Source organism: Pipistrellus hanaki (assembly GCF_964339955.1).
Source record: "Pipistrellus hanaki genome assembly, chromosome: 2".
NCBI lineage: Eukaryota > Metazoa > Chordata > Mammalia > Chiroptera > Vespertilionidae > Pipistrellus > Pipistrellus hanaki.
Genome location: NC_140504.1, coordinates 65,596,486 through 65,610,739, shown reverse-complemented (window position 1 = coordinate 65,610,739; position 14,254 = coordinate 65,596,486). Strand labels below are relative to the sequence as shown.

Here is a 14,254-nt window from a genome sequence, read left to right as displayed (position 1 = left end):
GAGAGTCAGCCTGTGGGCTGGAAGGTCCCAGGTTCGATTCCAGTCTAAGGGCATGTACCTTGGCTGTGGGCACATCCCTGGTAGGGGTGTGCAAGAGGCAGCTGGTTGATGATTCTCTCTCATTGATGTTTCTAACTATCTATCCCTCTCTCTTCCTCTCAGTAAAAAATAAATAAAATATATATTTCAAATAAATAAATATGTAGGCTCTCAGACATGTGAATGGGTTGTGACAGAGTAGGTGCTAACAAATGTATGATTTCACATCCAAATAAATGTGATCTCCTTTCAACTAGTTATCTTGGGATCCGATACCTTTATCCCAAACAATGTTGTCACTGGACCAAACATTTCTAAAACATTTCTTCAGAATAAAGCATTTTATTTTTATCATCAAAGTAAGAAAATCTGTCTTTTGGATAAATTTAATTTTTAAAAATTTTTTTATTTTGGATAAAGTCAAGTGTCATCGGAAAACAATCCTGGTGAATATGATAGATAATTAGTTGGAGTTTAATGTTGTGTCTGAAAGCATGTCCATGTAGCAGTAAGACTGTTTTTTGTTTTTCTTAATTTGACTCAAAATGTCTCAGAAGAAACTATCAAAAAGGGATTCTAAAATTATTTTGCATAGCCGAAACCAGTTTGGCTCAGTGGTAGAGCATCGGTCTGTGGACTGAAAGGTCCCAGGTTCGATTCAGGTCAAGAGCATGTACCTTGGTTGCAGGCACATCCCCAATAGGGGGCGTGCAATAGGCAGTCAATCGATGATTCTCTTTCATCGATGTTTCTAACTCTCTATCCCTCTCTCTTCCTCTCTGTAGAAAATCAATAAAATATATTTTTTTAAAAAAATAAATAAATAAAAAAATAAAATAAATAAAAATTATTTTGCATAATAACTAATAATATTAGTTCAAAGTTTACCAGGAAGATTAACACATAAAAATATATATGTCCAGGGTTTTATTACATGGTAAACTTTGAACTAATATTATTAAGTGCAACAGTACATGTAAGTGGTAAGCACAGTGCCTGATGCAGGGTTAGCATTCAGTGTTAGCAATTTCACTTTCTATGATGATTAGTCTTTGTGATTAGAAGGCAATTATGCTGCAAATTTGTTTTGTAGCTACATGGCAAACATTTAACAAATTAGTTATTTGTTTTTATTATCCTCAATAGAGGCCCAGTGCACAAATTTGTGCACAGGTGGGGTCCGGCCAGTCCTACCCCCTAGTTGAACTCCCAGTTGGTCAAACTTCCACTGAGTGGACAATTTGCATATTAGGATTTTATTATCTAGAATAAGAAAATTTAAACTTAAAAATAGTAATTTTTCCTGGATTCACATATCTGTGGAATGCCACAATTTACCTTTTAACCATTGGTCTTTTCTGCCTCTGTGTTTGGCTAAGGGTATGGATACTTTGGCAGAACATTTGTCACTGAAGCACCAATCATCATCTATTCATCAAAATACAGATACTCACAGGTGTCTGGAAATGATTACCTAAAGCTCTTCAACCATCTGCTGAAGCTGAGCCACCAGGCCTTTCTCATACTCCACCTTTGAATTCATCTGACTCATTTCTAATTCTTTCCTCTTTGGAAAAATGTACCAAAAGGAATTATTCAGAATAAAGCATTTTTTGTTTCCATCTAATAGTTAAAGAAGATAGTATACCCAGTAAAAGTAATACGTTGTGTTTATTTTTAGAATTATAATAAAAGATTAATTCATTCTCATTATAAAGATTCAACATTACATCTACATCATATCTCTGTTCCTTCCCTAGAACACCATTGTCAGTATGATGTGAATCAACCAACCTTTTTTAAAAGTGTTGACATATGTTTATGTTGATATATCAGTAGAAGTAGTTTCTTTCTTTTTTTTTTTTTTTACTATGACAGATATAATATTCTATAAATGTGTATTTATAGTTCTATAACTTATTTTTAACCCAATAATACTTTGGAGATTTTTCCATGTTGGTCTACATATAGATTGCTTCAATTAAAAATATACTTGTCCATGATTTAGACATCCAAAGTTTTTATTTATCCATTTCCCTATTTTTTTAAAAATATATTTTATTGATTTTTTACAGAGAGGAAGAGAGGGGGATAGAGAGCTAGAAACGTCGATGAGAGAGAAACATTGACCAGCTGCCTCTTGCACACCCCCCACCGGGGATGTGCCCGCAACCAAGATACATGCCCTTGACCGGAATCGAACCCGGGACTTTTCAGTCCACAGACCGACTCTCTACCACTGAGCCAAACCAGTTTCAGCTCCATTTCCCTATTAATAAGCATATATGTTTTTCTAATAATTTACTTTTACAAGTAAGACTTTTCATATACATGCTCATTGTTTACAAGTACATGTTTCTATAGAGTGAATACTGAGCAGAGAATTGCTAAGTCAGGGAGATATGTGCTTAAAAATATACAACCCTGCCCAACAATAGTGTGAGATTATTATTTCTCTACATTTATGCTTCATATTACTATGCTTCTAAACTTTCTAATCTGAGGGAATAAATTAGTATACCATTATTTTACCTTGAATATCCTTGTGTTTTAGTAATTACAGCATCTTATCAAATATGAGGATTTAAAAATGCAATAAATCAAATTACTTGATTTAATAATCATGCAATTATTAAATTATAGATTTCTTTTAACATTCTCTATATTTATTTTTTATATCTATTGCAAATATTTCTACCACTTACAATTATTCACAATTTTCTTTTGGCTTTTGCCACATAAATGTTTAAAAATTTGATGTAGTAAAGTTTATTAAGACATTTCTTTTTTTTACTTATCCAAGAAGATTTGATCTGTCAAGTTCCTAATAATTATCACCTATATAATCTTTTTAATGGTTTTTGTTGTTTTTATTGCAGTAAGAACATTTAACATGAGATCTATCCTCTTAACAAATATTTAAATGCACAATATTGTTAACTATAGGCACAATGCTGTACACAGATCTCTAGAATTTAACCACCTTGCAAAACAAACTTTATACCCATTGAATAACAATTTCACTATCCCCCTCTGTGTTCTCATTGGCCACTACCATTCTACTCTCTTTCTATGAGTTTCACTATTTTATTTTATTTATTTATTTTTTAAATATATTTTATTGATTTTTTACAGATTTTATTGATTTTTACAGAGAGATAGAAACATCGATGAGAGAGAATCATCGATCAGCTGCCTCTTGCACACCCCCCACTGGGGATGTGCCCTCAACGGAGGTACATGCCTTTAGACTGAAATCGAACCTGGGACCTTCCAGCCCCAGGCTGACGCTTATCCACCGAGCCAAACCGGTTTCAGTGAGTTTCACTATTTTAGATACCTCATGTAAGTGGAATCATGCAGTATTTGTTCTGTGACTGGCTTATTTAACTTAGCATAATGTCTTCCAGTTTTGTCCATATTGTATCATGCAGGAAGATTTCCTTCTTTTTTTTTAGGCTGAGTAATATTTCATTATATGTATACATCTTTTCTTTATGCATTCATCCCTCATTGGGCATCTATGTAGTTTCCATATCTTGGCTCTTGTGAATAATGCTGCATCTTCCAATGGTCTTATAGTTTTATTTTTACATTTAATTCTTGAATGCAACTGGATTTTGTATGTGTAAGAAATGTGAGTAGAAAATTAACTTTTACCTCAGAAAATGAATAGCTAATAATCTCAGCATCATTTATTAAGTAGCCTATCTTGTCATCAATATTTTGAATCACCATCTTTATCATGTACTAAGCTTCCATATGTAGTTTCATTTATAGAAAAGGTTTTATAATAAAGTTACAACTTTCTGCAAACACAGATTTCTAAAATGCCAGAGCTCTTTGACCTGGAAGAACATGGGTTATCATTTTCACTTTGTGGAGTTTGAACACTATCTACAAAATTAAAGGCTGAGAAGACTCATTATCTTGCCTTTCACTGCTCCATTACATTCATTAGGTTACTTATTTCATCTTTTCCAAATACTTATCAAGTTCGCTATCTTATTAATAGAAAATTAATCACGCCTGACCACAGGCATGTATAATGCAAACCATGTGACATACAGGAAAACCAGGATCACAGCTGCTCAGTTGACTCTTCTTTTTCACTGTTGGTCCTAATGATCAATATGCTCCCAGCTTTCACCTGGCCGCATCTCACTCTGGACCTCACTGTTTCCCCTCTCATTGGATATATTCCAAATTAACTTGAAAATCCCTCATGATGAGAAGAAAGTCTAGCTAAACAGAGGAAGACAAAGGGCATGGTGAGAAAGTCCATTCCAAGGCGTGGTGAAACAAAACTGAAATGGCCGTCTTGCCCTCGGGCAAGATTGAACTGAAATTCCACTAATTTTGACTGTGTGGCGTTTTGTTTTAGATTGTAAGGTTTAACATCAATATAGTAAAAATAGCAACATAAATAATAGAGTCTATTTGGCAAACAAGTATTTTTTTTTTAAGTAATCAGAGAATTCAGCATGTCCTCAAAAGATGTATACACACTTTAAAGCTGATAGCTCAATTTTGAAAATGAAATTTATTTTAATAAACACTGTCTTTATAATTATTCAAAGTGTGTGTATACATTTTGGGAACATCATATATATGACTTCAAATTAGAGTCCATTATCTATTTTTATTTATTTTTACTTTTATGCCATTGGCCTCATCATAAGAAGGCATTTTTATTTTTTTACTTGTAGCCTCAATAATTCACATCTCCTATGCTTTAGACCTTTCATTCACATCTGCTAGTCAGATACCTTCTCAGTTATAATATATTCTTCTAGATTATGCATTCACTCTCTTTTTACAAGTATATAATAAAGTCCAGCAAAAAAAAAAAAAAATCCATTTTCTAGGCTCATTATCCTCCCCTTCAGGTTTTGAGAGATTTGGCTCAGGAGTTGTGAGGATAAATGATATGAGAAAGCTGTCCCCCAATATTAGGTCTTCCAGAATCTCATGTCAACACAAAGGTGGCTTACTTTCTCAGCTTTCCTGTGAGCTGCAGCTGGCTGCTCTCCAGGTGCCACACTCTCCTGGTGCAGCTGGAAATCACCCTCCAATTGGCACTTTTCCCTTTCACATTCATTCTCACCTTTCTCTCTTGCTCAAGGGCATCATCAAGCTGTCAAAAGAAGATAATTACTTAGCTAAATAAATAGGTAAAGTTTATATGTCGCTAGATGTGCTCATTAATTACTTACCTTTTGGAAATTTAAAAAAATAGAAGCACAGATTTTGTAAATGATGCCCAGCTATGTAGATATTTTATTTTTAACTAGTGGACCAGTGCACGAAATCCATGCATAGAAGGGGGTGTCCCTCAACTTGGCCTGCACCCTCTCCAATCTGGGACCTCTAGGTGGGGGGAGAGATCGGGCCTAAACCGACAGTCGGACATCCCACTCACAATCTGGGACCACTGGCTCCTAATTGCTCACCTGCCTGCCAGCCTGATTGCCCCCTAACCACTCCCCTGATGGCCTGATTGACACCTAATTGCTCCCAGGCTGGCCTGATCTCCCACAATTATCCTCCCCTGCCATGACCTGCCTCCTCCACCAGGACCTGCCTCCTCCACATAAGGTTGGAAGAGACGCCTGGACCAGCCTCCTTTGTGCCATGCAGAGCCTCGGGACGCCCAGGCTTTATTGCTCAGAGCAGCCGCCAGGCCCCGCCTCCACTGTACACATGGTCATCATGTGGCAGCCATCTTGTGACAAAGTCACATGTGAGGGCCACCTTGGCTTTTATTAGTATAGATTTTGTTTATTGATTTTTAGAGAAAGAGTGGGAGAGAGGGAGAAATATCTATTTTTTTTTTCACTTATTTATGCATTCTTTCATTGTTTGCTTCTTGCATGTGTCCTGACTGGGGATCAAACCTAGAGTCTTGGCACATCAGGACAATGTTCTACCTGGCCAGGACCGCTATGTATATACTAATATTTTTAAATAAATATTGCACATATCAATAGGATAATAAAAGAATCTAGCAATCACAGGGATAGAAGAAAACTTTGGAGATTAAGGAATACACATTCTATCCTAAGGAAGGAACCAATAATAAATAGCCAGTGACACTTTGTTTGGTCACTTTCCAGTGATGGGAAGCTCACTTCTTCATATGGCAGCTCATTCCATGGGTGGATAAATCCATTTCCTCAGGAGTGTTTCTTCATAAGAAGCCAAGGTATTCTCTGTAAATTCTTCCCACAGGTCTAAGCTCTGACCCTTGGAGTAATACCAAGTAAACCTGCCTTCACAGCTGTCCTGAGTCTCCCAGCTCAGTAATGACCATCTCAAACATGTGTCACATGATTTGCATACCTCCTTAACTCCCTGGGTTCTCTCTTCTAGTCCATTATTTAGGTCATACTCTGTTACCACACCAAAGTGCTCAGAATATTCTAGTTTTGTCTCACATAATGTTGCTAACAATTATATTGAAGTCAATTTAACAGGATAGATAACAGTTATAATATAGCTATTTTTCGTTAGTATGTTTACTTTTTAGTAATGGGAGTAAAGAGAAAAAAAATATGTAATTTAAATTGGTGGACAAGGGAAATTTTCTGTAAGTTGTATGTAAAAATCTGAAAGTAGATAAACTCCAGGAGAGAACATTATGTGACATCAATAAATAGGTATATAGAGACTTTGTGAGATACATAATCAGTAGAAATAGGAAAAGAAGTGAGACAACTAATAAGCAATAGAGGACATTGATAGAGAAGCTTGAGGAAAAAGCAGGTAATAAATAATAATAATAATAATAATAATAATAATAATAATAATAATACCTATCCACCCTTGTCAGCAATTTTATAAAGGCTAAACTGTGGGGATTATAAGAGAGGGAAAGAACACACTAAGTCAGCTGGGGAAGGGAAAGGAAGAACAATGAAGCTGTCCATTAAGGCTGGTCTGAAATAACTTGATCTTGATATCACAGGGTACTTAGAGGCAGAACAGAACATCATCTTTGGAACATTACAAGTACTTTCCAATAGTGTATGTAGAACACAGCTTTGACTTCCATCTCTTTCAACTAGAAATAAACCTCAGGTCTCACTGGAGACATGACAGGCCTTTAAACCAATCCTTCAACACCAGTGTCAGATAAAAAGAGTACCAGCCTATCTGTAGGTTCTGTGAGGAAAAGTCAGTCACTTAGAGCGATAACACTTCATGATCCATCCTAATGTTCTCAGACTGCCCAGGGTTGTATGAAATTTACATTTAAAAACTGACACAGTGGGGCTTCTCTCTACTATAGTGGTTCCTATAGTGGTTCAATGGTCATTAAGAAAAAACAAACAAATACAATTTCTAATAATGAAGGAAACAAAACATGCTACTGAGTATTCCTAAAGATGTCAAAATAAATTAACTAAATAAAAATTGGAGATGTGTATATCTGTAGACAGACAGCTAACCTCCTAGACAAATCACTTCTTACTTCATCTTACTTGCTGTTCCAGTTTCAAGTTGGCTTTGCTCAGGTTGCTGAGTTTCTCCAGCTCCGTGTACAGGTTACCCAGGGTCTGCTGACTGGCCTCCTGTGCAACATTGGCTGTTCTGTTAAGTTTGATGATATTCTCATTTAGAAATTCCATTTCCTCACTCTAGTACTTGACCTGTGGGAAGAAGATAATAACAGCTTTATTAGAGCTTCCACTGAAAGGTTGGGCATAAGGGCCATCTTTTCCCTTTTTCTAGTACAAAAAAAAAAAATCTTATAAGCTATCCATTGTCATAATGAACCATATGAATTCTTCATATACTTTCAAAAACTCTGAATTCACCCTTTCTTTTACATATACAAAATGATGTAATTGCCTTGAAGTGTTGCTTTGTAGTTAGAGCATTGGCCCTCACACTGAGGGTCATAGGTTTGAATCCTGGTCAAGGGCATGTACCTGGGTTGCAGGTTGGATGCCTGATTGGGTGTGTTCAGGAGGCCACCAATCAATGTGTCTCTCTCACATTGATGTTTCTCTCTCTCCCCCTCCCTCCATTTCTCCCTCCCTCTTTCCTACTCTCTAAAAATCAATGGGAACAATATCCTCTGGTGAGGACTAACAAACAAATGATGGTCATGAACAGGGAATAGAGTACTCTAGATAATCACATATTATCAATATATGCCCTACCCTGTTTGGCTCAGTGGATAGAGCATCACCCTGCAGACTGAGAGGTCCCAGGTTCAATTCTGGTCAAAGGTATGTACCCTGGTTGTGGGCATATCCCCAGTAGGAGGTGTGCAGAAAGCAGCTGATGTTTTTCTCTCATCAATGTTTCTAACTCTATCCCTCTCCCTCCTTATCTGTAAAAAAATCAATAAAATATAAGTATATAATTAAAAATATATTATCAATATAGCTCAAAGGATGGCCAGTTTTGAAAGTCACATAATTGTATAAGAACACCACTTATGGTAGAGCCTTCTTTTGAGTATTCAGAAGGCACATGTTAATCTGGTGGTGCATCAGTGTCCAAAAGAAAGTGGCAGTTAAAGATGAGGTCCAGCTGATAAAATAAGCAAACGTGGAAGCTGCCTATTTCAGATCCACAGTCTTTTTATGAAAGCAAACCAATGGCACAAGAGTTACTATTTAATCATCTGTCAAAATTACAGTGCCGTTCTGGAGACTAAGTATTTACCAGAAGTTTGATACAGACTCTTCAGCTATATCAAATCCATACACAGATGTGCAAGTTAAAACCCTCAACTGCAAAGGACAAAACAGCAAAGTCCTTAACTGGAATTGAATTGGCATACCAAGGTCAAACTCCAAATCAATGACAGAGCTGGAGATTCACATACATTCCAAATCGCCTTTCAGAAAACTGCATCATGCTCGCTCCCAACAAAGGATACTTAGAGGCCCTATGAAATCATTTGGCTCTTTCAATTAGATTTCAGATGATTTCAGTTGCAGTAAGATTAAAACAGATGAAGAGTCTTCATTGGGGAGATTTAGATGGGTAGCACAAATCAAGCTGGAAATTTGAGCTGGAACAGCACAGTTCATCGGACTCTTCATTTTATGCCATTTCTGACTCCCACTGTTGTGAAGCTTGCAGACCACTGTGTTAGTTAATTTAACCAGAGCGAATCTGGTACCAAACCCTGCTTGGGAGGGGCATTCAGGCATCCAGGCCTCCCTCACATTATAGAAAAGAGAATTTGTGCTCTGTAGCACACTTCTCCTTCTGTGACTTCACCAATATTGTTTCCAGGTCATCGATTTCTTTCTTAAACTCAGAACATTAATCTTTGAGTTTCTGCCTCCTGGCAGTCAGCTCAGAATTTATCTTCCCCTCTTTCTCCACCCATGCAGACAGTGCCTCGACTCTAGCCTCCAGCTGGATCTTGGATTTAATCAGCAACTCGCACTGCTCTTCAACATTTGCCAGGGTCTCTTGCTCTTGCCATGATGAGGAGAAAATTGTTGCCAACAGCTGGAAGTAATTTATCAGCTAGGCGAAAATGCTTCTTAACACCAGCAAAGAGATAATTGCCTGCCCTCTGCCCAGTACTTTCACCTACCGTCTTTCCTAAGCAGTTGAAATAATATCCCCAGTTTCCCTGATCCTATTGTTGAGAAGTAGAAGAGTTGCCGTGTTTGGAGGTGCATTGAATCTTTCAGGCCTTTCAGTAGATTAGATTACCTCTTCTAAAGCACTTAATAGAATCCTGGTGGCCTGAAGGAGCTAACAGCTTCCAGAAATCATGGGTGTACTGCTTAAATCACAGCTTCTGGAAGTATCCACTGGGCATAGCGTTTGAGGTTGATACTTGCTCAGAATGTAATCTTTTAAGAAGGATTTCCCCAGACAACTGAATATTTTTAAGCACCCTGATGTAATATTATAAGCACCCTGATGTAATTGTTTCATTTATATAGGTATCTTCTAATAAAGAGAGCTGAGCTATGGATTATTCACAGGTTGAATTCAGAATTCATAGGGTTACTTGCCAGTCACTAACTAGATTTTACTGTTTTCATCTAAAATCTTTTTCTCCGTGACTCTGCCAGCAGTAAATTCCAAAAGTTTTACTTGTAGAGCATAAAATGTTCTTTCCTTTTATCCTTTTAAATGCACTCTCCAACTCTGAGTGACCCATTGTTCCTGTGTTAGGGGTCAGGTAAAACATGAAGGAGCTGATTGCTTTTCACTACAAAGCACCTTTTATAACTTTGAACCCATCTAATTTATCTCCATTAGAGGCTAAATAAAGCCTTCCCTTTGTGAGCAAGCTCTTAATTATTGTAGGTCTTGTTGCAACATGACTTTACACAGACCTTCATCTTCCTCCATGCCTAGATCTTGATCATCCTCTGCAATATGCTACTTTGGGCAAGTTATTAACTGTGTTTCTATTTGTCTTAGATCGAGAGCAGTAAAAAGGCAAAAAATCCAGGCTAGTGGTTTCTGGCTAACTCCTAGCAAAGAATGGCCCAACCAATGGAGCTCAAAGTAGCACAGCTGGGGGATGTACAGAGTAGTAAATCTCCAACATCACTGAGGACCCAAAGGGAAGGGCTAAATTAATAATAATAATAATAATAATATTGTCAAAGCAGGAAGGGTCCATGCAAACCAGAGAATCTTCCAATGTTTGATAAATACTGGGGGCAACTGATCTCCATTCAGCCCCAAGGTAAAAAGCAGAGCAGTTGTTCGCTCTATTCCATTCAGCATGTGTATAGGACCTGTTCCATCACTGAATGAAGGGGACAGTCCAATTCACCATCACTGATCCCTTTATTAAACTGATGGCAAGACTTGGGAGCCAATTGAGCAATGGTGTGGCAATGAACAGTAGAAATATCTTGTCCCCAATGGTAATTGGAATGGGTTCTGAGTTCTGCATGTATTTTTAATAAGTGAATGGTTCCTCATTTCCTTGATTTCTACTGTGTTGTGTCCCTTAAAAAATAAATGTGAAAAAATATTTCATGGCTCTGTCAACATTTTTAATCACAGTTACAATTTGAACTCATTTTACACTTCCTGGGTTGGCTGTAAAACTGGCTTCATATTGTTTCTTATGCTCACCACACTAATCTTTTATTATGTATCACAGGCTTTGACCCACCACCCTCTACACAAGTTGGGTTCATTTCTCTTTCCCAGGTCAGCCCAGATAGCACTGGCTACTATCTCTGTCAATAGAAAGGATGATGAAAACTGGGAGGCCAGGTCTCATGTATAGCTGCCTCTCCCCTAAGCCAGACTACATATGACATTAAAATTGTGATTCTCATGGTATGGGTCTTTATGTAGGTTTCAAGGAGGTTAGAGGAGGGACCAGAAATTTGTATTTCTAACAAGCATTCCAAGTAAGGCTGATGTATTCTAGATATTCTATATAGTCTAATGTTCTAGAATTACTATTATGTTAAATATGTATCAGAAATGTGATATGGACAACTGATCTACATTTATCCCAGGGTAACAAGCAGAGCAGGTATAAATTATTACATAAAAGATTGCCTACTGAAACACTGATGGATAGCACAGCCCCAAAATAAAATAACTTGGATCAGTCTAAAATTACTCAATTTTCCCTATTTTCAGTATATTCAGAAAGTAGGAGAAACTATTTTATTCATATGATTATATTTAAGCCTAATATTTTCTAACTTAGCACTGTTCTGAGTGGGGTGAAGAATATCATAAGGTGGATGTGATCTTATCCCTGCCTTGGGGTGTTCAGGGATAACAGAAGTCCCAATGGCTAGCAAGGGGGACTGTGAAAGGGACTAAGTAATGGCACCGTGGCATTACTGGAGATGGTGGCTCCAATGCCTGGGCCAAGGGATTGGAGTCTACAATAGGTTGTAGAAATTGAAGCTTGTTCATCACAAAAGCAACATTATGTCTATTTAAGATAATGGTTCTCAGTCCTGACTGGATATCAGAATCACCCAGATACATTATTTAGACCCATATAGGGCTTGCTAATCCAAATATTTGACAGTGGGGTCTAGGCATCTTTCTTTTTATGTTAAGGCTGCACAAGTGATTTTTATGCAAATCCAAAGATCTAACCAATTAAATAACTAAATTGATTAGTAATTTTGATCTGGACCAGAGAAAGGGGATGTAGGAATCAAAATCAAGACAACCAACTAGGTCCATACTAAAATAATCCTGAAGATCTATGAAAATCCTGTGCTTTGATTTGTTAATGAGTCATGAGCTAGATTAAGAATTTAAATTAAAACTCAGCTTCCTGGCTGGCTCCCATGATAGATTGTGGTGCTTTTATATAGTTAAACACATCTAATAGTTTATCTCTTTTTCAAAGACATCTTGTCAATAAAATCACTCCTCTATTGAAACAGAGTGTCTTTTAAAGTGTTTCCATTGTCTGTGTTTGATGAAATTCTATAGTATTTGAAAAGCAGGTGCCTTTATTTTTTTCAAGTCAACACTGCCTGCAAAACAGGGAATCTAATAAAAACTTGATTTGAAGAACAAATGGTGGAGCCACTCACAGCCTGCAGCTAAAAAAGCAGATCATTCCTTTCCCAGATGAGGGAGACTTGTTTGGATTTCTCCAAGGCTCTTTGCAGTTGCACACGTTCTTCCTTCAGTCCAGCTACCTCCTTTCCCATCCAGGCAGATTTAACAAGAGGCTTGATCTTGAAGAAGAACCTCATCCAGGGCCAGTTCTTCACAGTCATGAAAGATCTCACGTTCCATTGGATCAGTAGAAGTGCATCCCTAAATCAAGGAGAAAAAGCTAACCCAGACCATAAGAGAGTCATTTTCTAAATTAAAATTCTTAATAGGCACATCTTTTTAGGAGTCATTATAAATTCTCATTTGTCTTCAAAGCACTTCGACATCTGTGCTCTCTTATTTGATTCACACAAAGCCCTCTGCAGGACTTCTGGCTTTGGCAATATTGTAGGCTAGATAGCCTGAAAATGCTTCCACCTCAGACAGCCTTTAAATGGGAGCTAAGCCTGAAAAGAGTGAGAAATAAAGAGGGAGCTAAACACCTGAGCAATAAGTGAGTGCATGTAGAGTGTGGCCATCCTCCTGGAAGAAGGGAGCCAGTCTTAGTATTATAGGGGCTTATAGTTCCATATCCACAGGGATAAAGAGACAGGCTAAGACCTTCAACGAATACCAGCTTTAATGAAAATAAAGACTAAAATGTTCACCACTGGTTCAGAGAAATGTCAAAGAGAGGTCCATCTGATTTGGACTAAGCTCTGGGTGAAGAAAAAAATCCCCACTCTAAGATTTTTTTTTATCATGAACCAGCCCCACTGGGATGCTTGAAGTTTAAATTAGACTACATGACTGATATAGAAATATGCAAGAAATCAGCATGATCATTTCTTTACATTAGTAGTAAATATCCATTGGGTTCTTGGAGGAGGAAAACACAAAACTTCACTGAATAAAACACCTTACTATCAAGTGTCAGAGGTTCTCTAGCCCCCTGAAGGTGAGCTTAAAATTAAAAATTACAAAACACATATTTTTAAAAAATCAACCATCAGTAAGGGAAAGCACCTACAATAAAAGTTTGATTAAACTCTTAAAAAATTCAGATAATTGAACAATATTGTGGATACTACAAAATAGATGTTATAATTATTAAAGACATAAAGGAAAGAATTGGAAAACAAGAAAGAAATCAGCCACTATCATAAAAGAGCAGATATATTTGAAAGAAGACCAAATAAAATTTCTAAAACCGAAAAATTCAGTCATTGAAATAAAAAACTCATGGAAGAATTAAGATGGAAGAATTAAGCAGCTGTTGAGACCACTTGGAGCAATAAAGGGGGAATTAAGAAAAAAATAAACCTAGTGACACAATTTGCCATAGCTAAGATTTGGAAACAACCTAAGTGCCCATCAGCAGATGAGTGGATTAAAAAACTGTGGTACATCTATACAATGGAATACTATGCTGTGGTAAAAAAGAAGGAATTCTTACAATTTGAAACAGCATGTATGGAACTAGAGAGCATTATGCTAAGCAAAGTAAGCCAGTCAGAGTAAGATAAATATCACATGATCTCACTCACTTATGGAATATAATGAACAACATAAACTGATGAGCAAGAACAGATCCAAAGACAGAGAAGCATCTATCAGATCATCAAACCTCAGAGGGAAGGTAGGAGAACATGGGAGAAGGGGAGAGATCAACCAAAAGACT

At 37.1% G+C, this 14,254-nt stretch overlaps 2 protein-coding genes across 2 annotated transcripts in view; both read right to left on the bottom strand.

Annotated features, from left to right (window-relative positions):
* Positions 1 to 14,254, bottom strand: part of CIP2A (cellular inhibitor of PP2A) — a 561,728-nt gene that overhangs the window by 399,031 nt on the left and 148,443 nt on the right. The window lies entirely within an intron of this gene.
* The window catches only part of MYH15 (myosin heavy chain 15), a gene marked incomplete at both ends in the record, with an annotated part of 196,140 nt that overhangs the window by 117,846 nt on the left and 64,040 nt on the right, over positions 1 to 14,254 (bottom strand). The window contains 5 exon segments of the mRNA XM_084870441.1: positions 7,524 to 7,613; positions 9,247 to 9,327; positions 9,331 to 9,486; positions 12,567 to 12,575; positions 12,579 to 12,795. Of these exon segments, the coding sequence (XP_084726567.1) occupies positions 7,524 to 7,613; positions 9,247 to 9,327; positions 9,331 to 9,486; positions 12,567 to 12,575; positions 12,579 to 12,795 (553 nt within the window).